General features: G+C 39.9%; 1 protein-coding gene across 4 annotated transcripts in view; it reads left to right on the forward strand.

Moving 5' to 3' along the window:
• Positions 1 to 26803, forward strand: part of Oca2 (OCA2 melanosomal transmembrane protein) — a 279093-nt gene that overhangs the window by 5759 nt on the left and 246531 nt on the right. For 3 of the 4 annotated variants that reach the window (XM_076935176.1, XM_076935183.1, XM_034486390.2), the window contains exon 2: positions 13756 to 14019. In XM_076935176.1, the coding sequence (XP_076791291.1) occupies positions 13775 to 14019 (245 nt within the window). In that variant the 5' untranslated portion in view covers positions 13756 to 13774. The remainder of the gene's footprint in view (positions 1 to 13755; positions 14020 to 26803) is intronic. The other variant, XM_076935182.1, reaches the window with a different exon arrangement.

A 26803-nucleotide genomic window follows, 5' to 3' on the forward strand; every position in this document is an offset into this window, starting at 1 on the left:
ATCACTTCTGGGTGGTTTAAACAACAAAACATTATTTTTTCAGAGGGTAGAAAGTTAGGCAGTCTAAGATGAAGGTTTATGCAGATTTAATGTCCTGGTTCACGGATGGAGCCTTCAGTCAGTGTCCACATACGCCAAGAAGAGAAGCAAGCTCTGAAGACTCGTAGAAAGAAACTGATTCCATTCATGAAGGCTCCATTGCCATGGCTTCCTTCCTCCTTAGACTCCAATCCATCTCTAGAGACCACCTCCTAATACCATCACATACAATAGTCCCCAATCTCTCTGCAGAGATTATCTCCTAACACCATCACATAAGTAGACCCCAATTCCTGTCCAGAAACCATCTCCTAACACCATCACATGCAGGAAGACATCACTATGTGAATTTAGGGTTGAAGATTCAAGTACTTAGCCCCAAATACATCTTAATGGAATGCTCTAAACACCCGGAGTATTAAGGTCAGGCAGAAGATGATGATGATGCCTTGAACCAGGCCAATCACATAATTTGCAGAACCATTTGCTAAAAGACCAAGAGAAAACACCATAAATTAGACTAAAATAAAGCATTCCTTTATCCCCTGATCTTTCTTAACTTGTCATGATATATATTCTGTTGTTTTAGGTTTTTATTTTTATTTACCTTTAAAAATATGATCTTGCTCTGTAGCCTAGGGGGCCCTGGCTTCAAACTCATGGCCATTCTTCTGTGTCTGCCTCCAGTTGCAGGAATTATAGATGTGAGCCTCCGTGCCTTGTGATTTATGATGTTTCAGAATTGCTGCTTAATGTCATTATCCTTAGTAATGAAATATTAAGTTTTATTAAGCATCTTTGCCTAACAAAATATCTGTTTAAAATTTAAATATTGGAGCCTATTTTTTTTTTTTTTGTTTGTGGAATCAGCTAAAACATAGAACTGGTGGTGCTTTGTAACGTGAATGTATACATGTGGTTTGTTCTTACCAGGATGAAAATATTGTAAGAATGAAGCTCAACTGTAGCTTCCCCTTCCTCCACACCTCCTGGGTTCTCAACACACTTCCCTTCTCCCCCAGATCAACTGCCATCTCCCTTCCCTCCTGCCCAGAAAAAACCCCAGCCCTCCAGGGGACATCAACAGAACACAGCACAGCAGGATACAATAAAACCAAGCACAAACCCCCCACTTCAAGACTGGGCAAGGCAACACAGTAAAAGGAAAAGGGTTTCAAAAGTAGGCAAATGAGTCAGAGACACCCCTACTCCTTCTGGAGTCCCACAAAAACACCAAGTCAACGACTTGAAAATATATGCAGAGGACCTAGTGCAGACGAATGCAGGCTCTGTGACTGCCACTTCAGTCTCTTTGAGCCTCCATGAGCCCTGCAGAGATGATTCTGCAGGCTGTACTCTGCCTGTGTCCTCTTGACTAGGAGTTCTCACAAGGGCCACCTTCATAGATTTTGGGGAGTTTCCACTACACTAGGTTTCCACATTGCCCCCCACCCAATGATCGTCAATTCCAATCCTACTTTCTCCCTCAATCTCTTCCTACCTTTCCCCACCTGATCTTTCCTATTCCCATCCCCATCCACCCTAATCTACCCACAAAAATCTATTCCGTTTCTGCTTCCTAGGGAGATCCATGCATCCACCCTAGAGCCCCCCTTGTTACTTAGCCTTTCTGGGTCTGTGGACTGTAGCATGCTTATCCTTTACTTTACAGCTAATATCCACTTATAAGTGAGTACATACCATGTTTGTCTTTCTGGATCTGGGTTACCTCACTCAGCATGGATTTTTTCCTAGTTCTATCCATTTGCCTGCAAATTTCTTTTTTTTATTGGATATTTTATTTACACTTCAGATGCCATCCCCTTTCCCCATTCTCCCTCCCCCCCCCCCGCCTTAGAAAACCTCTGTCCCATGCCCCCTTTTCCTTTTTGCATTTATACAATTTTTTAAAAAAATGTTAATCAAAGGCTTTATAAGTTTGGTAATGCTCAATCAGAGGTGTAACCCACTACCCAACCTAGGTATATCAACTATCTTTGACTGGTGGAGACACGTGAACATCTGCCTCCCTGTCTCCCCCCTCTTTCTCTCTCTTTCTCTCATCACCTAGCTTCTCCTCTCCTTCTTCTCCTCTCCTTACTCCTTCTCTACCTCTCAGTGCTCCTCCCACCTTAGCTCCTACTACATATCACCCTTCCTGTTATAATAAAACTTTTCTCTCAAAATACAATTAGAGAATAATTATGCCAATTTGTACCAGTGAGGTACAAGATAGTCCTAATACCAAGTCCATCATTTTGTTGACTAACCAGAACCTCTGTCATCTATCCTAACTAAAACACTTAGTTCTGAACCTGACTTTTTCCTTGAGTTTAGAATGAATGTCAGCTGAAAACCATCCACTCAAATCTTTTCTCTCAAAGTAAATAGCCAGGATTGGCTATGAGACTATAAGTTTTCAACCCCGTCAGAAATCCAGAATGACTGAGTTAACTAAAATTGTGGGAAGCACAAAGCATAGCTTCTAAAACTTAGCCAATTTATAGAGACCTCTGAACACCTGGACACTCCCTATACTACAAAACATTGGAGCATCTGTTTGTTCTTCCGCCTTCTGGCCCAGGATCATCTGACAGACTTTAGTGCTGCAGAATTATTAAGGGCTGATTACTCTGTCTAGGCAGATATAATCAGTCGACTATTCTGCAAGTGTGTCCTTTTCTGGACAGTAATTTGTCTAGATGGAAAGAGGCAATTCTTGCCTAGTGGCTGTCTCACCACAACTGGAGTAACTCCAAAGATGCTCAATTTCTTCTTAGAATTCAATACAGGAAGCTGTCAGGAGCAGACAGGTCTCTAATCAAAATGAACATTAATACAGAAATATTTGTCACGTCAATTCTGTGGACTTCTGATGTTTTGAAAACCAACTATCCATGTAAGGTAATCTGGATTGTTGTCTGTTCACTCCACTCAGCTATTTCTAAATAAAACATAGAAAACACCCTAACAATAAACTCCAAGCCATGAATTTACTATAGTCCCTTAACTCACAGGCTAACTATCTCAAATCTGTTAAAAAAGTTAAAGAAGGACTGGGTCTAAGCCTTGTATTCCTAAATGTGTTATATAGGCACAATGTCTATGAGTAACAATATTAATCTCACTTTTATATCAATAAGAAGCTCGTACCAATGAAAACCTTAAAATTAGTAATCAAAGTAAATTGGTGCTGTTTAAGAAATTATGTCTTCATCTTGATATTAATTGTACAGATTTCTACCAGTAGGTTTCGGCTATGCAGTAAATCCTAGCTAACCCTCTCTATTCCCACAAAACTACTACTGTTCCCTAGAAAGACAGCCCAACATTTACCACCTTAGTCCCCAAGCCCAGGGAATAGGGGCACTGACTCTTCATTAACTTCTTCAAGCTGATTATAGGCATTGAGATATTAGAAGAGGAGTGGGGGGAAGAGTAAATTGATAAGCCTCTGATGCTGTGTCTTCACTGCATCCAGATGGAATTCCAGGACCTCAGAGGTTTGAGCAGGTCTGCTCAGCTTGCTTGATGAGTAGATACACCAAGGCTGATTATTCTGCAATATACAATTCTCAAAACAAATTTTAGTATCAAGATAATTTTTTAAAGAGGGCTGACATTTTATTAAAGATGTTGGTTCTAACAGCGTTTCTTTTTCCCCTCTTTTATTGGATATAATATTTACATTTCAAATTTTATCCCCTTACCCCATTCCCCCCACCACCCAGGAACCCCTTATCCCATCCCCCTTCCTTCTGCTTCTATGAGGGTGTGCACCCACCTACCCCCCACTCCCCCCTCCCCACCCTCAGATCCCCCCCCCCCCATTCAGTGTTCAGCCTTCATGGGGCCAAAGATCTCCTCTCTCACCTATGTCCGACAAGGCCATCGTCCCCTACATATACAGCTGGAGTCATGTGTCCCTCCATATGTGCTCCTAGGCTGGTGGTTTAGACCCTGGGGAGCTCTGGCTGGTTGGTATTGTTGCTCTCCTCATGGGGCCACCAACCCTTTCAGCTCCTTCAGTCTACTCTCTAACTTCTCCATTGGGAACCCTTGATCAGATTAATGGTTAGCTGTGAGTATCTGCCTCTGGGTATGTCAGACTCTGGGGGACCTCTAAGGAGATAGCCTTATCAGGCTGCTGTCAGCATTCCCTTCCTGTCATCCATATCAGCGTCTATTTTTGGTGACTGCACATGGGATGAATACCCAGGTGGAATGGTCTCCATACAACCTCTCCTTCAGATTCTGTCCCACACTTTGTCTCCATATTTGATCCCTTGGGTGTTTAGTTACTCCTTCTAAGAAAGACCTAGGCATCCACACTTGTTCTTTTTTCTTCATGAGCTTCATGTGGTATGTTAGTTGAATCTTTGTTGTTTCAAACTTTTGGGCTAGTATCTGCTTATCAGTGACTAAATACCACGTGTGTTCTTTTGTGATTGGGTTAACTCACTCAGGATGATATTTTCTAGTTCCATCCATTTACCTAAAAATTTCTCGAATTCATTATTTTTAATAGCTGAGTAATATTCCATTGTGTAAATGTACCACATTTTTTGTATCCATTCCTCTGTTGAAGGGCATCTTTTGGATGGTTCTTTCCAGTTTCTGGCTATTATAAATAAGGCTTCTATGAACATAGTGGAGCATATGTCTTTGTTATATGTTGGGGCATTTTCTGGGTATATGCCCAGGAGTGGTATAGCTGGGTCCTCAGGTAGTGCTATGTCCAGTTTTCTGAGGAACTGCCAGACTGACTTCCAGAGTGGTTGTACCAGCTTGCAACCCCACCAACAATGAAGGAGTGTTCCTCTTTCTCCACATCTTCGCCAACATCTACTATCACCTGAATTTTTTATCTTAGCCATTCTGACTGATGTGAGGTGGTATCTCAGTGTTGTTTTGATTTGCATTTCCCTGATGACTAAGGATGTTGAGCTTTCTTAAGATGTTTGTCAGCCATTCGTGTTTCCTCAGTTGAGAATTCTTTGTTTAGCTCTGTACCCCATTTTAATGGGGTTATTTTGTTGTTTGGCTTCTAATTTCTTGAGTTCTTTGTATATATTTGATATTAGCCCTCTATTGGATCTAGGATTGGTAATGATCTTTTCCCAATCTGTTGGTTGCTGTTTTGTCTTGTTGACAGTTTCCTTTGCCTTACAGAAGCTTTGCAATTTGATCAGGTCCCATTTGTCGATTCTTGGTCTTAGAGCATAAGCCTTTGGTGTTCTGTTCAGGAACATTTCCCCTGTGCCTAGGTATTCGAGGGTCTTCCCCAACTTCTCTTCTATTAGTTTCAGTGTATCTGGTTTTATGTGAAGGTCCTTTATCCACTTGGAGTTGAGCTTTGTACAAGGGGATAAGAATGGATCAATTTGCATTCTTCTACATGCTGACCTCCAGTTGAGCCAGCACCACTTGAAAATGCTGACCTTTTCCCACTGGATGGTTTTAGCTCCCTTGTCAAAGATCAAGTGACCATAGGTGTGCAGGTTCATTTCTGCGTCTTAATTCTATTCCATTGATCTTCCTGCCTGTCTCTGTACCAATACCATGTAGTTTTTTTTTTATCACTACTGGTCTGTAGTACAGCTTGAGGTCAGGGATGGTGATTCCCCCAGAAGTTCTTTTATTGTTGAGAATAGTTTTCGCTATCCTAGGTTTTTTGTTATTCCAAATGAATTTGCAAGTCACTCTTTCTAACTCTATGAAGAATTGAGTTGGAATTTTGATGGAGATTGCAGTGAATCTGTAGATTGCTTTCAGCAAGGTGACTATTTTTACTATATTAATCCTGCTAATCCATGAACATGGGAGATATTTCCATCTTCTGAGATCTTCTTCGATTTCTTTCTTCAGAGACTTGAAGTTCTTGTCATACAGATCTTTCAGTTTCTTGGTTAGATTCACACCAAGGTACTTTATATTATTTGTGACTATTGTGAAGGGTATCATTTCCCTAATTTCTTTCTCAGCCTGTTTATCCTTTGAGTAGAGGAAGCTTACTGATTTGTTTGAGTTAATGTTATATCTAGTCACTTTGCTGAATTTGTTTATCAGGTTTAGGAGTTCTCTAGTAAAATTTTTGGGGTCACTTATGTATACTACTATATCTGCAAATAGTGATATTTTGACTTCTTCCTTTGCAATTTATATCCTGTTGACCTCCTTTTGTTGTCTAATTGCTCTGTCTAGGACTTTAAGTACTATATTGAATAGGTAGGGAGAGAGTGGGCATCCTTGTCTAGTCCCTGATTTAGTGGGATTGCATCAAGTTTCTGTACATTTAGTTTGATGTTGGCTACTGGTTTGTTGTATATTGCTTTTACTATGTTTAGGTATGGGCCTTGAATTCCTAATCTATCCAATACTTTTACCATGAAGGGGTGTTAAATTTTGTCAAATGCTTTCTCAACATCTAATGAGATGATCATGTGGTTTTTTTTCCCTTTGAGTTTGTTTATATAGTAGATTATGTTGATGGATTTCCATATACTGAACCATCCCTACAACCCTTGGATGAAGCCTACACGATCACGGTGAATGATCATTTTGATGTGTTCTTGGATTCTGTTTGTGGGAATTTTATTGAGTATTTTTGCACCAATATTCATAAGGGATATTGGTCTGAAGTTCTCCTTCATCGTTGGGTCTTTGTGTGGTTTAGGTATAAGCATAATTGTGGCTTCATAGAACAAATTGGGTAGTGTTTCTTCTATTTCTATTTTGTGGAATAGTTTGAAGAGTATTAGTATTAGGTCTTTTTTGAAGGACTGATAGAATTCTGCAGTAAACCTATCTGGTCCTGATCTCTTTTTTTGGTTGGGAGACTTTTAATGACTGCTTCTATTTCTTTAGAGGTTATGAGACTATTTACATAGTTTATCTGATCCTGATTTAACTTTGGTACCTGGTATCTGTCTAGAAAATTGTCCATTTCATGCAGATTTTCCAGTTTTGTTGAGTATAGACTTTTGTAGTAGGATCTGGTGATTTTTTGAATTTTTTGGTTTCTGTTGTTATGTCTCCCTTTTCATTTCTGATTTTGTTAATTTGAATACTGTCTCTGTGCCCTCTGTGCCCTCTCGCTAAGGGTTTATCTATCTTGTTGATTTTCTCAAAGAATCAGCTCTTGGTTTTGTTGATGCTTTGTGTAGTTCTTTTTGTTTCTACTTGGTTGATTTCAGCCCTGAATTTGATTATTTCCTGCCTCTTGAGTGTATTTGCTTCTTTTTGTTCTAGAGCTTTCAGGTGTGCTGCCAAGCTGCTATTATATGCTCTCTCCGGTTTCTTTTTGTCGGCACTCAGAGCTATGTGTTTTCCTCTTAGCTTTGCTTTCATTGTGTCCCATAAGTTTGGGTCTGTTGTGTTTTCATTTTCATTAAATTCTAAAAAGTCTTCAATTTCTTTCCTATTTCTTCCTTGACCAAGTTATCATTGAGTAAGGAGTTGTTCAGCTTACACGTGTATGTGGGATTTCTGTTGTTTATGTTGTTATTGAAGACCAGCCTTAGTTCGTGGTGATCTGATAGGATGCATGGGATTATTTCAATCTTCTTGTATCTGTTGAGGCCTGTTTTGTGACCAATTGTATGGACGATTTTGGAGAAGGTACTATGAGGTGCTGAGAAGAAGGTATATTCTTTTGTTTTAGGCTGAAATGTTCTATAGATACCTGTGAAATCCATTTGGTCCATAACTTCTCTTAGTTTCACTGTGTCTCTGTTTAGTTTCTTTTTCTATGATCTGTCCATTGATGAGAGTGGGGTGTTGAACTCTCCCACTATTATTGTATGAGGTGCAATAAATAAAGTTTCAGTAAAGTTTCTTTTATTAGTATGAGTGCCCTTGCATTTGGAACATAGATGTTCAGCATTGTGAGTTCATCTTGGTAGGTTTTTCCTTTGACGAGTATGAAGTGTCCTTTCTTATATTTTGATAACTTTTGGTTGAAAGTCAATTTTATTTGATATTAGAATGGCTATTCCAGCTTGTTTCTTGGGACCATTTGCTTGGAAATTGCTTTTCAGCTTTTTACTCTGAGGTAGTGTCTGTCTTTGTTACTGATGTGTGTTTCCTGTATGCAGCAAAATGCTGGGTCCTGTTTAGGTGTCCACTTCATTTGTCTAGGTCTTTTTATTGGGGAATTGAGTCCATTGATGTTAAGACACATTAAGGAAAAGAGATTGTTGCTTCCTGTTATTTTTGTTGTTAGAGGTGGAACTATGTGTGGCTATCTTCTTTTGGGTTTGTTGAAAGAAGATTACTTTTCTAAGGTGTAGTTTTCCACCTTGTGTTGGAGTTTTCCATCTATTATCCTTTGTAGGGCTTGATTTGAGGAAAGATATTATGTACATTTAGTTTTGTCATGGAATATCTTGTTTTCTCCATCTATGGTAATTGAGAGTTTTGCTGGGTATAGTATTTGTGTTCTCTTACGGTCTGTATGACATCTGTCTAGGATCTTCTGGCTTTTAGAGTCTCTGGTGAGAAATGTGGTGTAATTATGATAGGTCTGCCTTTATATGTTACTTGACTTTTTCCCCTTACTGCTTTTAATATTCTTTGTTTTGTGCATTTGATGTTTTGATTATTATGTTACAGGATGAATTTCTCTTCTGGTCCAATCTATTTGGAGTTCTCTAGGCTTGTTGTATGTTCATGGGTATCTCTTTCTTTAGGTTAGCGAAGTTTGTTTGTTTGTTTTTTATAATTTTGTTGGAGATATTTACTGGCCCTTTAAGTTGGGAATCTTCACTCTCTTCTATACCTATTATCCTTAGGTTTGGTCTTCTCATTGTGTCCTGGATTTCCTGGATGTTTTGGGTAAAGAGCATTTTGAATTTTACATTTTCTTTGACAGTTGTGTCAATGTTTTCTATGGTATCTTCTGCACCTGAGATTTTCTTTTCTATCTCTTGTTGGTGATGCTTGCATCTATGACTCCTGATTTCTTTCCTAGGTTTTCTATCTCCAGGGTAGTCTTCCTTTGTGATTTCTTGATTTTTTCTATTTCCAGTTTTAGATCTTGTATGGTTTTGTTCAATTTCTTCACCTGTTGGGTTGTATTTTCCTGTAATTCTTTAAGGGATTTTTGTGTTTACTCTTTAAAGAATTTTACCTGTTTACCTGTGTCCCCCTGTATTTCTTTAAGGGAGTTATTTATATCTTTCTTAAAGTCCTCTATCATTGTCATGCGATGTGATTTTTAATCAGAATCTTGCTTTTCTGGTGTGTTGGGGTATATGGTGTGCTGTGGTGGGAGAACTGGGTTCTGATGATGCCAAGTAGCCTTGGTTTCTGTTGCTTAGGTTCTTGCGCTTGCCTCTGGCCATTTGGTTATCTCTGGTGTTAGTTGGTCTTGCTGTCTGTAACTGGAATCTGCCTCTTCTGTGAGCCTGTGAGCCTGTGAGCCTGTGATCTTAGGTGTGTCAGCACTCCTGAGAGACCAGCTCTCTCTGGGCAGGATTTGGGTATGGAGAGCTGTGACATAGCCTTAGCTCCAGGGTGCAGATGGAGACCAGAATGCACCTTTGTTTTTTTTAACCTGGGGAATTAAGTCCATCGATATTGAGAAATAGCAATGACTAATGATTGTTAGTTTCTGTTGTTGCTGCTGTTGTTTTTGATGGTGGTGGTGGTGGGGCTGGTGTGTGTGTGTGTGTGTGTGTGTGTGTGTGTGTGTGAGAGAGAGAGAGAGAGAGAGAGAGAGAGAGAGAGAGAGAGAGAGAGAGATTCCATTCATTTGATTTTTCTGGTGTAAGATTATTTTCTCTGGGTGTCTTAACCTCTTTGGGTTGTAGTTTTTTTTTTTTTTTTTTTTTTTTTTTTAAGGTATCTTCTGTAGGGTTGGGTTTGAGATAAATATTGTTTAAAATTGATTTCATTGTGTAATATCTTGTTTTCTCTATCTACAGTAATTGAAAGTTTTGTTGGATAGAGTAGCATGGGCTAGCATCTTTTGTCTTTTAGAGTCTATAGAACATCTGTCCTGGTCCTTCTGTCTTTTTGAGTCTCCATTGAGAAGTCAGGTCTGTCTTTATATGCTACTTGTTCCTTTTTTCTTGCAGATTTTGATACTCTTTCCTGTTCTGTGTGTTTAGTGTTTTATCATCATGTAGAAATGGGACTTTCTTTTCTGGCCCAATCTCCTTGGTGTTTTATATGCTTCTTGTACCTTTATAATTATCTCTTTCTTCAGGTTAAGAAAAATTTCTATGGAAAAATTTCCAGACCTTTGAGCTGAGAATCTTCTTCTATTGTTATTATTTTTAGGTTTGGTATCCCAGATTTCCTGGATGTTTTATTTTAGAAAATTTTTTGATTTAACAGTTTCTTTGACTGATGTACTTATTTCTTCTATCATACCTTCTATGCCTGAGAATCACTCTTCCAACTCTTATATTTTATTAGTCAAGTTTGCCTCTGTAGTTCCTGTACACTTACCTAGATGTTTCACTTCCAGAATTTCCTCAATTTATGTTTTTTGTTATTTTAATTTTTAGGTCTTAAACAATTTTATTTGTTTTCTTCAACTTTTTTTTTAAAGCTTTTAAAAGGACTCTCTCTCTCTCTCTCTCTCTCTCTCTCTCTTCCTGTCTTTTCCTGGATTTCTGTAAGAAATTTATTCATTTCCTCTCTACAGACCTCTATCATCTTCATAAAGTTGGTTTTAAGGTGTTTTTCTTTGTGTGGTAAGATAGCTGGTTCTGGTGGTGACATGTTGATCTAGCGCTTGTTGATTATGTTCTTACGTTGGCATCTAGGCATCTGGTTTTGGAGTGAGTATAGGTCTAGGTTCTGATTTCTGAGTTTGTCTTTATTGCATGGATGTTTTGTTTTGTTCCTTGGTTTCTGTTTCTTCTCTGGTGTTCTGGCCTATGTGGACTCTGGTTGAGCCTGGAGTCTCTGCCTGAGTTGGAGGTTGGGACAAGATGACAGGAATTGGGGAGGAGGATGGAGGTAGATGGTGGAGCATGGAGAGAATGGAGGAGGTCTGCAGATGGGTAGCCTACCTGGACTTCTGGTTGCTGACATGGCTCTTGTTACACAGTGGGTCTCTACCTAAGTTGAATGCTATGACATGGGGATGGGTAGAGAGGGGTTGGGGATAGACTGGGGTCGCACTGGGGGAGTTGGAGAGGTTCACTGGTGGGGAGCCTACCTGGACTTTTGGCAGTAGGTATGGCCTTTGGTTGAGCAGGGTTTTTTTTTTTTTGGCCTGAGTTGGGGGCTAGGATATGTTGATGAGGAAGGGAGATTGAGGATAGAGTTAGAGGGCCCACTGAAATAGTAGGGGTGGGTGGTCTTCTTGGAGTTCTGGTAGCCAGTGTGGCTTCTAGTGGAGCAGGGGTCTTTTGCCTGAATTGCAGACTGGAACATGGTGACAAGGAAAGGTGGGGGTATTTGAGATAGTGTTGGGGGACACTGAGAGAGTGGGGAGGTCTGTAGGTGGGTGGCCTACCTTCTGGTAGGCTTCTGCTCCTGCTTTATTGAAATAAAATATATAAGTATATTCTGCCAACACTCTCTATAATAGTGATCAGTATTTTTTTTTAGTCCAACATGGCTAGGCAAAGCTGGGCACAACAATGTATAGGCTTCTTTCAATGCCAATATCTTTTCATATTTGACATAAATTTTAACTCCACTAAGCTTGGGTCTTGTTGTGCTAGTCAGCTTCTCATAACTACAGCAAGTGCCCGAGGTAAGCAATTATTATGTTCTTACGTTGGCATCTAGGCATCTGGTTTTGGAGTGAGTATAGGTCTAGGTTCTGATTTCTGAGTTTGTCTTTATTGCATGGATGTTTTGTTTTGTTCCTTGGTTTCTGTTTCTTCTCTGAAACAGAAAAAAAAAGAAAAAGTTTTATTTTGGCTTCAAGTTTCATAGGTGTAGGTCTATGATGGCTGACACTATTCCTTAAGGTTGGTGATAACATATATATGTATATGTACATGTATATGTATAATGGTAGAAACATATAGCAGAAAAATCCCCTTATCTCATGGCCAAGAAAGGAGAGAGAAAGGAGGAGCTGGGGCCCCATGGACCTCTTTAAAGTCATGTTTCTTGACGACCTCTCACTAAACCTTACCTTTAAAAGGTCCTACCTTGTCCCAGGAGCTCCATGGGTTAAAAACTGAGCCTTTAACATGTAGGTGTTTTGTGGACATTCTAAATTTAAAGTGCAACACTTGTCTACTTAGTTGCAGATATAACTTACTTGTCCTGTACTTGTTTGGAGTCTAGCTGAACTCATACTCAGCTTTGATCCACAGGAATCCCGTCTCAAAGTGTATGGTGGGTGCTGCAGATGAATCTGGCGACCAGGAATAGTGGGCACACATGCTATGTTAACTACAGGAGAAGCACAAGCCTTTGTTTCTCAGCATTATAATACTTACTCAGACATCCTTGGTTTCACAGAAGCTGTTGACAGCAAACTAGACTGCTACAAAGCCACAGCTTGTTTTGTGAGTTATTGGATGCTATAAAATGTGACAAATAAAAGCAGCAGCTAATTTTAAGTAAGCCCCGATGGCAGTTACAGTGCATTTCCTCATCTTTATAACAGCTATTACCTTCTCAATGCAATTAGAAGCAAAACCTGTAAACACCGTAGTACAAAGAAAAAAGATGAAAACGTTCAGTATTCTGTACCATCCCTCGCCAGAGGTAGCAATGCTGAAGGATATGTTCGTTTGCTCTGATGTTCTAATCTATACATGTTTGCCTCAATATAAATGTCACATAGCATACGTTGTCTTTTATATATATTCTTTTTAAAAATTGGATATTTTATTTATTTACATTTCAAATGTCATCCCCTTTCCCAGTTTCCCCTCTGCAAGCCCCCATCTCATTCCCCCTTACCCTGCTTCTATGAGGGTGCTCCCCATCCATCCACCCACTCACGCCTCACCGCCCTAGCATTTTTCTACACTGGGGCATCAAACATTTATAGTACCAACGGCCTTTCTCCCATTGATGCCTGATAAATATATATATATATATATATATATATATATATTCTTAATATTTACTAATATCATTGAATATCCATCTCCATAACTTTAATGGCTTCATGGTATTTCATACTATGTACATCTCAAAATTTATTGAGTACTAAGAAGGGAAATCCCAATACTGAAAAGGGTAAGTGGACACAAAGTCCAACCCCTAATGAAGAAGATCTTTGCAAATGATATCTGTTGAAAAAAATTAGCTTTTTCCAATGGAGTGACACTGAGTATATCATCCACACTCCAGAGCAGGTCAAATGCCCAACATAAGATGGACTTCACGGCTCTCTGTTTGTGTGGTAGTTTGTTTTGGTTTTCATTTTTTGTTGTTGTTTGAATTGTTTTTTGAGGGAGAAAGAACATAAAATTGTATGGGTCAGGAGGTGGGAAAGAGGTAGAAGACATTGGGGGATGGAAAAAGAATATGATTAAAATATATGATCAAAATATATTGTATGTAAAAAATAACAAATAAAAATTTAAAAATAAACACATAAAATGGATTATATTCTCTTATAGAATGAGCAGATCACTGCTAGCATGAAATTGCTGAGATATCACTCCTTGGAGACAACCACACCCTGTCTCTTGTGTGAGACTTGAATTTTGGACCACAGGAAGGGCCCTCTGATTGTACACTTTACCTTTCAGCAACAGTAAGGCTTCTTTTTGTTTGACTCAGACAGATCAGCAGTGGGGCCATGCACCTCGAGAACAAAGACATCAGGCTGGCCTCAGCCGTGCTGGAAGTAGAGCTACACCAGACATCTGCTTTGTCGGTTCCAACTTGCCCAGACCCAGGACGGCTGATGACAGTCAAACCCACTACCAGTAGCTACAAGCTTGGCCAGGCAGATGCCTGCATCCCAAATGCTGGTGAGGCTGCTGGGAAGAGCCTCTGCGTTCCTGAACATGCAGAATTTGCCTCATTTCACATGAAGGGGAGGTGAGTGTGAAATAGTCCATGTAATAGGCATGGAATTGGTAAATACTAAGTTTCTACAAATATACTTCCTCTCCATTTTATGGGAAAAATTTTTAGAATTTTTTCAGCCATTCTGACTGGAATAAGATAGAGTCTCAAAGAGTTTTAACTTGAATTTCTCTGTTGCCGGAGTACAGCAAGAGGATAAAAAGTACTCTTCAAGCATTCGTTTGGCATTTAAATTTCGTCTCTTCAGATGTCCATTCAGTTCATAAGCCTATTTATTGATTGTTTTGTTTGTAGTGTTTTGGGGGTTTAATTTTTATAGTTCTCTTTATATTTTGGGTACTAATTCCTTCATGATGGGCAGTTGGTAAAACTGTTTCACAGGTTCTGTCTCTTTAGTGATTATTTTGATGCTGTGGAGAATTTTTTTTTTTTTAACTTCATGCACTTTTTTTATTTTTTAATTTTACTTTCTTTGGGCCGTTCTTAGGGCTATTTTCTGTGCTATTGGAGTTCTGTTTAAAAACCCCTGCCTATGTCAGCTGTGGTGTTTTGAGTCAGAATGGCCTCCATAGGCCCATTTGAATGCTTAGTTATCTGGATGTGGCACCATTTGAGAAGAATTAGGAGGTGTGGCCTTGTTGAAGTGGGTGTGGCCTTGTTGGAAGAAGTGTGCCAATGGGAGTGGGCTTTGAGGTTTCAAAACCCCATGCCAGGCCTAGTTTCCCTTTATCTCTGACTATGGATCAGGATGTTACTCTTGGGGCTGCCTACCTTCCACCATGCTCCCCACCATGATGACAATAGATTAAAATTTTGAAACTATAAGCAAGCCTGCAACTAAATGTTTTCTTTTATAGCAGTTGCCTTGCTCATGATGTCTTTTCACAGCAATAAAACAGTGACTAAGACACTGATATACTTAAGTGACTTGTCTATGTTTTTCTTCTAGCAATTTCAAAATTTTAAGCCTTACACTACGGTCTTTGATCCATCTTAAATTGATTCTTGTTTAGAGAAAGAGAAAGATGTGGATCAAGTTTCATTCTTCTAGAACTCTAGCTGTCAAAGAAGCTGTGTTTTCTGCAATGTGTGCGTCTGAAAGAATGATGCAGTTTGTCAAAAGCTTTCAACATTGACTAAGATGATCGTGTAATTTCTCTCCCTGAATCTACGTATGTGCTGAATTACACTTTTTGATTTGCACATGTTGAGTCAACCTTGTGTCCAATAGAAAATAAAAAAAGTTGGTTACGCTGTATTGTCTGAATGTGTTCTTAAACTAAAATGTATTGACCCCTACTGCTTCAGACATAGAACTGTCAAAGTCTAAGTTAATTCTCAGTTGATGAGACCTGATCCTGGGTATTTGATGGTGGGGCTATTTGTCTTTATTCACTTCTTGTCAGAGCCAGCCTCTTGGTACCCATATCCTTTGCTAGTCCTCTAGTTCTACAAAAACTGCCTTTCTATGTCTCTTATTACTCAGCAGCTATAATAAGTCAAACTGAAACTCCTCAACCTGTGGATATTTCCTGCTGTTGGGCCTCCAAGTAGCTTAGTTATTAATGATAGATTCTGTCAAGATGGTGCCCATCTGATGCCCTATAATCATACAGCGTGACAAAGTGGGATTTCTCTTCACTCCTGATCCATCTTCCAGAGGAATCACTGTCTTACTGTAAGCAATAACTGGACTTGAGGCATATGAGAGCTGTGGGCTCATTCTGAGGGTAGGACTGCTTAGCTTTCATCTGACTTTCCTGACTTCCTTCTCTGCCAGCGAACTCCTTGGCTGTGTTTGGCTAGCTTTTTCATATGCAGTATCTTTATTCCTGCTTTTCTTCTATTTCAGTCTTTGGAATAAAGTCTGGTTTCTTATTCAGACATACTCCTTCACTGGCTCTCACAGAAGCAGCCACTAACCTGCCTCGCTCAGAAGCTCCTCAGAACTGTTAGGAGTTGTTTCTGTGCTGCCACCTACCACCATGCAGCCTCAACCAATCACTGTTTCAAGGATGAACCTTGGGGCCTGGGTTAAAAATGAAATGCCCCAGTGTGGGGGAATTCCAGGGCGGGGAGGTGGGAGTGGGTGGGTGGGTGAGGGCACATCCTCATAGAAGCAGGAGGAGAGGGGATGGGATGGAGTTTCTGGGTCAGGGGGAAATGGAGAAAGGGGATAACATCTGAAATGTAAATAAAATATCCAACAAAAATTAATTTAAAAAATAAATAAAAATAAAAATTGTAAATTAAAAAAAAAGGAAATGCCCTCCAATAGTCTCATGTCTGCTAGCTACATGCTTAAGGTCTACTCTGCCTTGAAGACTCTTCTGATTCCTTCTGTGATGCCTTACCTGGCAGCTTTACTGGGCAGGAGCTAACCATCTCCATGCTCCCTAAAATAGTCTCTTGGTGTCATACTTGTTGATAGCTGAGTGTTACTTGTCTGGTTATAGGAATTGGCCAGTGGATTCTTTCCATTCCCTCCTACCCCAATCTACAACAGTCTTTACGTCAGTTTCCAAGGAAGAAGGGTAGACCACATGCTCTTAGGAAATACAGACTCACAGTGTTTAACATTTGTTAGTTTTGAATTTTGTATAAACTGCAAGCTTTCTTAGTATCTATATGAGATTTTTTTATTATTATTATTAAATTGCTGATGTAGGTGGAGATACAGCAGCAGTACAGTGCTTGCCTAGCTTGCTCTGGGCTCAGGCCCTAGTACTGAAAACAAGGGCAGGAATGGCAGTGTAGGGCTTCAAAGTATCATGCAGTTACAGCTGGTGTTTGCCTCCAGCCTATTTACAAATGTCTGATGGGTGCAATTCTTTCGCGTTTCTCAATCAGTTCTTACTTGTTTCCTTTCTGAGCTGTATTGTCATTTGCTTTGCTCTGAGGCCACCAGTGCTTATAGTTAGAAAGAAAGCACAGAAGGGTCGTGCAGTCTCCTCTCTGCAAGTGTACCATCATTAGCACACAGCTGCAAGAGCTGGTAGTTTTTACGTTTCCAAGGAGCTATTTCTTTCCTCACTCATTACTGGAATGTTAACTAATTCCATCTGGCGTACAATTCACAGGATCTTTTGACATCTGTCAAACATTTTATAAGCCCGTGGCAAACTTGGAATCCTCTTTATCTTTTAATTTAAAATTTTTAATGTTTCTGAGCGTCTTGTACATAAGTACTATATTTACAATATTTCTATTCCTCCCTCTCCACTCAAATTCCACCCATGTCCTCTTCACTGAATAAAGAATGAGGACATGACTGATCCTGAGGTATGGTGTATGGTTGAGGTGAGGATTTTATTGTAGATATGAGGGGGAAACAGCCAGAGCATCTGGAAGAACCAGGTCATAGTGGAGGGGAGTGAGAGAGGAAGAGAAGGGGGGGGTGTCTAATAGAGGAGCCTTGGATCTAGAAGCCAAGAAAGGAACCAGGAACTAAGAGGGTGGTAGCCAAAATGGCTGAGGTATGTTGGGATCAGAAGCTGTGGAAAGAGAACTGAAGCCCAGCCCCTGGGTTGGGGAGGTTTAGGGTAGGGGGTGGGGTGAAAAGTGCTGGGGGGGAGCTATAGAGACTGCCTGAGACTTGTCCCAGGGTTATTTGAGACTTAACACTCTCTCAAATTCATGACCTTTTCATTTGAAATTATTATTTACATATATCTATATCTATCTACCTATCTCTGTACATATACATACACGTACATGTACACACACACACACACACACACATTTATATGGCATTTAGGGCGTATCCCTTGAGAATTAGTACCTATCAGGGAGAAGATGATATACTCTCTGTCTCTCTCTGTCTCTGTCTGTCTCTATGTCTGTCTCTCTCTCCATTAATTCCTTGTAGCTCTTCATCTAGAGTCAGGGTCCGGTGAGATTTTCCCCATTCATGTTGTCATGTCAACTGATGTTGTCATTATGGAGCTCTATCTTAGTCAATCCAAAGTAAGAAAGTTCATCGGTTCAACTTCCATGTCACATATAGAAGACGCCATCTCCCATCAGACTTCCTGGTCTTCTGGCTCTTACACTTTTTCTCTTTGCTTATAATTTCTCTCTTCTGGGATGTTCTCTGAGGCTTAGGAATAGGGATTGTGTTGTAGGTCCATCAGTTTAGGTTGGCCACCCTATATGGTCTGGTGTTCTCTGGAAAATGTTCTTCATCTGCTGCAAAAAGAAATTTTTTGGAAGAAGAGTAAAACACTTATCTGTGGTTATAAATACAGCTATTTAGAAGTTGTACTAGTGTATGAAACTGGCAAACACTACATGTTCTCTCTGTGGTGGTTTGAATAAAAATGACCCTCATAGACCCACAGGGAGTGGCAGTATAAGGAGCTTTGACCTTGTTGGAACAGGTGAGTCCTTGTTGGAGTAGGTATGACCTTGTTGGAGGAAATGTGCCACTGGGGGGCAGATTTCGAGGTTTCAGGTGCTCAAGCCAAGCCCAGTGCGTCTTACTTTCTCTTCTTGCTGCCTGCCAATCCAGATGTAGAACTCTCAGCTTCTTCTTCAGCATCATGTCTGCCTGCACACCACCATGTTTCCCACCCTGATGATAATGGACTAAATCTCTGAAACTGTAAGACAGGCACAATTAAATTAATTTTCTTTTTAAGAATTGCCATCATGGCGTCTCTTCACAGTCATAGAGACCCTAACTAAGATACTCTCTTATTTGTTTATCCTAGGTTTGAGTCATTAGAAATGAGTATATGACTTGGAGAAATCACAGACACCAGAGAAAGTAAAACGGGACCATGAGGGTGAAACTGTCTCTAACTATGTATCTTTAAACTCATAGATTTGTGTAGCCCTCAGACCTCATCAGTGTCTTTGTGCAGTAGCCAGTCATTCATGCAGATAAAAGTGGAGAGAACTAGTGTCTGTGGAGTTGTTCATTCACAAATGGGACATCTGTATCTCACCCCTGCCCCAAGGCTTAGGGCCGTTTCTGAAGACACAGCAAAAATATTGTAAGAGCCAGAGGTTGGGGAGGATTGGACTGAATTAGTGTCTTCTAGACATGATAGGAACATTGTGTTCATGGGCACACAAGATGGGTACACGATCAAGCAACATTTCAGCATGAAATGAACGGGAGGGGCTCATGAGCCCCAACCCTAGCTGAGGAGCTGGTGATAGTGCATGACTTCTTGGGGGAGGAGAGTCAATATTCTTTAGGGGTGCTACTCCCACACAGTGAATATATGAGTAGCATGAACTGGACTCAATTGGGTATTAAAAAAAAAAACTGAGGCCACAAAGTTGGGAAGGGGTAGTGGGTGGGGGATGGATCTGGGAGAAGTTAGCGGAAGGAATGTAGAGTGAATAACATAAAAAAAAATACCATATGCGTATATGAAATTCTCAAAAAGCAATAAAATATAAAAAAAGAATAAAATAAAATGACAGCTTTTATGTTATGAATGTTAAAATACCTTTTCAATTGCTGTTATTGTGGTAAAATATATCAATATTGAATATTGCCTTATAAATATATAATGGATATAATAAACATCTGTAGTTATATAAATATATATATATAAACTTTGACATTTTAACCTTTTTTCAAACACATTTTATTTTTGACAATTTTATGCATGTGCTGCATTTTAATCAGTCCATCCCGTTATCTTCTCTTGCTCCCTCCTGTCGAATATGTATTTATCCCCTATTACTCATTCTTCCTTTTTGTTCTTCACTCACTGAGTTTAATTAAGGTTGCTTGTGTGAGCATGAGTGGAGGGCTATTTACTTGAGTGTTGGCAACTGAAGCTATGTCTGTGATGCTGCAAAATAATATCTCCTTCTCTAGGAACCATCAATGGTCAATAACTTCTCAAGGCAGGGTGGGTGGAGCCTCACGAGCCCTTCCCCATCCATGCTAGGATCTGGTCAGGCAAAATCTTTTCCGCAGCATCTCCTCCATCCTCCAGATCTTACAGTCTCTCTGCTCCCTCTTTCACAATGTTCTGAGACCCTTGGATAAATAACATTTGAACATTTAATTTATTTGCATTACAAATGTTATCCCCTTTCCCAGTTTCCCCTCTGGAAACCCCCTATCCCAACCTCCCTCCCACTGCTTCTGTGAGGGTGCTCACCCACCCAACCCACTCCCGCCTCCTTGCCCTGGCATTCTCCTACACTGGGGATCAAGAATCAAGGGCCTCTCCTTCCATTGATACCATATAAGGCCATCCTCTGCTACATATGTGGCTAGAGCCATGGGTCCCTCCATGTGTACTCTTTGGTTGGTGGCTTAGTTCTTTGGAGCTCTAGGGGGTCTGGTTGGTTGATATTGTTGTTCTTCTTATGGGGTTGCAAACCCCTTCAGCTCCTTCAGTCCTCTCTCTAACTCCTCCATTGGGGACCCCATTTCTAGCCTCGGTTAATTCTCTCTCAAATCCCCTCTTTTCCCACAGTCTTCCATCCTTATCTACACGTAAGCCTTTTTACTACAAGTCCCTTCTAAGTTCTGGCACACATATTCTCCTATTCACCTCCTCAATACCTCTTTCCCATGCTGTCATGCCCCATTTTAGCTTTCTAACCCCTATACATACTCATTCCAACTCACACACACACATTTGAAAATCTAAAGCTATAATCAGATATGAGCGAGAACATCTCACATTTTTTCTTTCTGAACCTGACTTGCCTCACTTAAAAAATAAAATTTCCATTCTTTTTCCTAAAAATTTTATTTTTCTTTATGGCTGAATATAAAGTTTCCATTGTGTATGTACCGTTTTCATTTTCCATTTTCCATTAGTCAGTTAGTGAACATCTAAGCTGATCCCTTGTCTTAGCTGCTGTGAATACAGCAGCACTTGAGATGGATGAACAGGTAATATCCGCACACACGGTAGAATGTAAAGCACAAGAATGGGATAGCTTGGGCATATGGTACTTCTACCTTTAGCCATGTGAGAAAACTCAACACTCATTTTCATAGTAACTACATCAGTTTACATTCCTGCCAACAGTGAATAAGGGCTCCCTTTTTCCATAGCCTCATCAGAATCTGTTGTCCCTCTTTCTCTTGATGGTGGACATTCTGACTGGGGTGAGATGCAGTCTCTTGAAGTTTTATTTTTTATCCCCCTGGTTGCTAATGATATTGAGTGCCTTAAAAAAGATAAATAATTTGTACTTCTTTTTGAGAGCTCTCTACTCAACAGTCCTTTTTTCTTTTTTTCTTTTTTTTCTTTTCTTTTCTTTTTTTTTGTATAGTCGAGGTATCAATCCTTGTCAGAGGGATGCTGAGGATTTCCTCCAGGCTGTCTTTTCACCCTGTTGCTTTTTCCTTTGTTGTACACAAGCTTCTGAATTCCATGGGTCCCACTGTTGCTGAAATAAGGCCACCCCACTGGGGACCATGGTCCTGCAGTCCTCATGGCTGCTTACTCTTTGAAGGGTTTTTTTCTAGCCTTTCCTTTATCAGTTTCTTTGTTTTCAGTCTAGTCTTAAATTATTTGATCCACATGGAGTCTTCTGTCCATCGTGAGAGGTGTAGAGATCCAGTTATCCAAGTACTATGTGTTGACAAGCCTGTATTTCTTCTAATGAGTGTTTTTGGAATTTCAGTTAAAAACAGTGTACAATTCAGGGGCATTAATAAGACTTATGATATATAATCATTGCATTTATGCAATTCTAAAATGTTCTCATCAGCTTTACAGAAATTTTATATTCATTAAAATGGTAGCTCGCCATACTCTTTCTCCTGCACTGGTAGCACACATCCCTCTGCCTTCGGTCTCTATTTACTGATCACAGCTAGAACCTTTCGTGAAGGTTGGGCCAGACAGAACTTGTTCCTTCACTTCTTGTTTATCTACTCAGTAGGCACTCAAGCTTCATTATAGCGACGTGCCATTTTTCCTTTTCTTCTTTTTAATTGTAAAGGTTTTAAAGTTTAACTTTATTATAAAAATACTTGGAAATAAACACTAAATTAATCACCCCACATTTTTGTTTTGATTTTTTTTCTAGATAGGGGTTTCTGTGTAAAATCCTTAAGCTTACTATTTGACAGGCCTGACTGTCCTAGAACTCTGTAGACTTGTAGGCTGGCCTCAAACTCAGAGATCCACCTATCTCTGCCTCCTGAGTGCTGGGATTAAAAGCATGTACTGCTACCAGGAACCATTCATTTTTTTTTAAGCAGAAAAATGATATTCCATTGTCTACATATGCCACAGTTTGCATATTTATTTATTTATTTATTCATGTATTTATTTATTATGTGCACAGCTGTGTATGCACATGCATATGTGTGATTGCACATGTGGAAGCCAGATGTCTACATTAGATATTTTCTCCACCTTACTTGTTTTTGAGAAAAGGTCTCACTGAAGCTGGAGCTCACTTGTTTGGCTAGACTAACTGGCCAGAGAGCTCCAGTGATCCTCTCTTCTCTGCCTAGTTAGTGCTGAGACTACAGGTGCATGCCACCACCTCTGTTTTGTTTTTTTTTTCCCATGGGTGCTGGGTCATCCAAACTCAGGCAGGTCCTTGTTCTGGCAGTAACCACTTTGCAAAACAAGCTGTCTTTCCAGCCTTCAAGTGGTAGATTTAATACTACATGTAGTAATCAGTGAAAAATTATATAATTGGATAGAAATTATCAAGATTGAACTATATGCTACCATCAAAGGACCACTGTAAGCATAAAGGCAGCTTGGTTAAAGGCACCAGCAGTGCCAAAATGGATAAGAAGAAAAGAGGGGGAATGGCTAAAAGCAAATGTCAGAAATTACATTAGAAGAATTATTTTCTGAATGAAGATCTTTTAAAAAGAAAGAGTAGACTATAGAGAAAGAATGCTATCTGGGATGAAGAGGCCACACATACTCATGAGGTAGTCAGTTTATCAAAATGGTATTGTTCATCTTGTGAACTTAACCACAGAGCTTCAACATGTACAAAGAGAAGCTGACCCAATGTGGGAGGGAATCACAGAGATCTTAATTCCTTCGCTTGGCAACTATTTGAAAATGCAGACAGAAAATTCTTGAAACTTTAACTGGATCCAAGGCTCAAATCACATGCCAGAGAGAATTGTGACTGCAAACTTTGATTCTGTCTTCGTCTTAAGCACCACTTGAGGCTAGTGCTTGGCTTTTATTGGCCCACCAGTACAAAGATCTGCTCTATCCTGATGGGCTAACATGTTACGGTATCTGTATGGACCAGTTCCTGCATTCCCTAAGGATGCTTAGGTTCCTAACATAAAATGGCATGGTATTTTCCTAGAATCTGTCATTCCCCTGCAGACATTAATTCACCTATAAATGACTTCTTATACCTAGTGCAACATGAGAACTACATAGTTATTATACTACACTAGATAGGGAACAAAGGACTCTACATGTTTAGTACTGATACAAACACTGTAGGTAGTTGTCCAATATACTGATGCAGAAACACTGATATGGAGAGCTTACTATATACCAAAGTATATCCCTGGGATGAAACTTGGATTTCTATCTGGAAACTTGAGAGATAGATCGAACCTGATGTCAGCTTTAGGAATATTTTTGTATCTGTTTTCATTCTTTTTCAAAGATGCCCTTGAATGTTTTTTTATTGATTTTTAACTTAGTGATGACTAAGATAATGTTCTAAAAAATACATTCCTCTTTCTAAGTGAGACATCACTGGTGACCAAATGCTTCCCATATTGCTGATATAAAATGTATTTCAGAGGACTGTCTGCTCTGGCAAGATAAAGCAACCGTGAGTTAAACCGTAATTTAAGGTGCTTTCAAGGTCATCTGAAACCCTGTTTTCAGTGGGATGATTCCCACCTGGCACTCCAGCATTCCTTGATGTCTCTGATGGAGCTTTGTTACCAAAGCTGGTATATATTTCGTAGGGAGAGTATCACATTAATCTTCCTTGAAAGTTTATAGCTCATCAGCATGTTTGGCAGGCATGCATTTATTTTACATGCAATTAAATATACTTATCTCTTAATTAACTACCCTAAGCCCAAGCCCATACATTATTATAATATTAATGACCACATTTCTGGGCTTTCAGGATAACTGAACTGAATAATTTTTTTTTTTTTTTGTGAATGATAGCAATTGTTTGAATAATGTATTCATTGCTCACTGGGTTGAAATGTGAAAAGTCATTTATTACAGTGCAGCAATCTTCCAACATCACTATTTGCATTTCACTTGTTAGCTTTGAAAAGGAAGGATCATATCTTGTATGTTTGGAAAATTGCTTAAGCCTTAGGTTGAAAAGTTCTGTATGACTACCTATGTGTGAGAACAGAGAGATTAGGCATGGTGTGTGTGTGTATGTGTGTGTATGTATGTGTGTGGTGTGTGTGTATATATGTGCATGTATTTGTATGTGTGTGTGGTGTGTGTATGTATATATGTGTATGTGTGTGTATGTGTATATGTGTGTGGTGTGTGTCTATGTGTGGTGTGTGTGTGAAATGTGTGTGTATATGTGTGTGTCTGTCTGTATGTGTGTGTATTTAGCATTTATTAAGTAGTCACTTACTTTGACAACAAGCTGACAGGAATAGTAATGCATATTTAGTTTTATTAAGAATAGGTGTAGCTACTTGTCTAACTAGACAAGTCATTCACTGCTCTTCATCCTAAATTTTCTTTAACCTTCCCATTCATAAACTTCAAAAGCCATCTCACTGCTGCAAGAGAGATGGATGGTTCAGTTGGTAAAGCACCAAAATTATAATAACGCCAAATGTAACAACATTTACTTTTATGTTCATGTGACCAGAGATCTGTGCTAATGTCTTTTTCTGAAAACATTTTTTATTTTAGAAGGTATAGAAATTTTGCCAGATCATAGAGTCAAATTCCTACCATGCCTTATGATCATGGGCTCAAACTGTTATCATACTGTATACTTAGCCTGTTTAAGTTTAACTTGCCTTGAAGAAGGCAGTATAACCAATCTTACTATGCCTTAGATTTCCCATGTAATAAGTTTTTACAACTTAAGCTAACTGCATAGCTTCAACCTTAAACTATGTACTCATCCATACCTCTGACCAAAAGAAGAATGTATTTGTGTGTTATAACCATTTGCTGAAAGCATCCAACAGGTTGAAAGCAACCTTAACAAATATTCTTAGACTGTTGGAAGCAATATGTAGATAAAGTTTTGTAACATCTATTTGAAGTTTTGAGTGCTATTCTGTGTCAGTTGGGTCAGGAAAGTAAGTCCTTCCCTTGTTAACTCTATTAAAGATTTGTATAGAAAAATATCCCTTATTTCTTCCCTCTGCCATGTTTTCAGTGCTGTTCAATAAATACAGAGCTAAGCTCTTTAGGGACAGGCAGCACAGACAGGCTGCAAACCACAAACTACAGACAGAGAGAAGTGGAGAATTCAAATTTAGGTTCACTTTTGGTCTGAACTACTCCAAGAGGAACTGTTTTCATTCCTTAATGCAATGTTGATGCAGTTTGTTACCCTGCATCATTGAAGCACTCTTCAGATCTTTTCTTCTCCTGTTCATTTGTTTATTCACTTTACATCCTGATCACAATGATCCCTCCCCCAGTCAGTCCTCACCTCACATAGTCTCTCCCCCTTCCCTTCTCCTCTAAGAAGGGGGTGCCCTCCTGGGGGGGGTACCAACCCATCCCAGTACATCAAATTACTGCAGGACTAGGTACATCCTCATCCACCAAGGGCAGACAAAGCAGCCCAGTTAGGGGGACAGGAACCACATGCAGGCAACAGACTCAGAGACAGCTCTTGCTCCAGTTGTTGGGGAACAAGCTGCCTATCTGCTACATATGTGTGGGGAAACTTAGGTCTCTGGGAGCCCCTAAGGGTCTAGGTTATTTGACTCTGTCGGTTTTCTTGTAAGGGTCCTATCTCCTCCATGTCCATCAATCTTTTCCCCAACTCTTCCACAAGATTCCTGTAACTCCATCTAGTGTTTGGCTGTGGGTCTTTGCATGTGTTTCAGACAGCTGCGGGGAGAAGCCTCTCAGAGGACAGTTCTCTAGGCTCCTGTTTGTAAGCATAACAGTATCATTAATAGTGTCAGGGATTGGTTCTTGCCCATGGGATGGGTCTCGAGTTGGGACAGTTATTGGTTGATTGTTCCCTCAGTTTCTGCTCCATCTCTTTCCCCGAACTTCTTGTATTCAGGAAAAAGTTGAAGGTTTTATGGGTAGGTTGGTGCCCTTATCCTTTCCTTGGGAGTCCTGCCTAGCTTCAGGAGGTGGCTACTTCAGGCTCCATATTCCTCATGCTAGGAGTTTCAACTTACTCTTCAAATCTTTGACTTAGTGTCTGTGTCATTTCAATGTAAAATGTTCCTTTTATCATTTTTTTTTTCAGCTAGGTGTTCTGGCCACAAACTTCCTTAGCTTTGAAAACAATGGTGCTGGGCATGGTAACACACACCTTTAATTTCAGCACTAAGGCAGAGGTGGAGGCGGGGGTGGGGGCAGAGAGAGGCAGAGAGAGAGGCAGAGAGAGAGGCAGAGAGAGAGACAGAGAGAGAGACAGAGAGAGAGAGAGAGAGAGAGAGAGAGAGAGAGAGAGAGGCAGAGAGGCAGAGAGAGAGAGGCAGAGAGAGAGGCAGAGAGAGAGAGAGGCAGAGAGGCAGAGAGAGAGTCAGAGAGAGAAAGAGGCAGAGAGAGGCAGAGAGGCAGAGAGAGAGAGAGAGAGAGAGAGAGAGAGAATGAGAGGCAGAGAGAGGAAGAGAGAGGCAGAGAGAGAGGCAGAGAGAGAGAGGCAGAGAGAGAGAGGCAGG

The sequence above is a fragment of the Arvicanthis niloticus genome, chromosome 1 (genome assembly GCF_011762505.2).
Source record: "Arvicanthis niloticus isolate mArvNil1 chromosome 1, mArvNil1.pat.X, whole genome shotgun sequence".
NCBI classification, from domain to species: Eukaryota; Metazoa; Chordata; class Mammalia; order Rodentia; family Muridae; genus Arvicanthis; species Arvicanthis niloticus.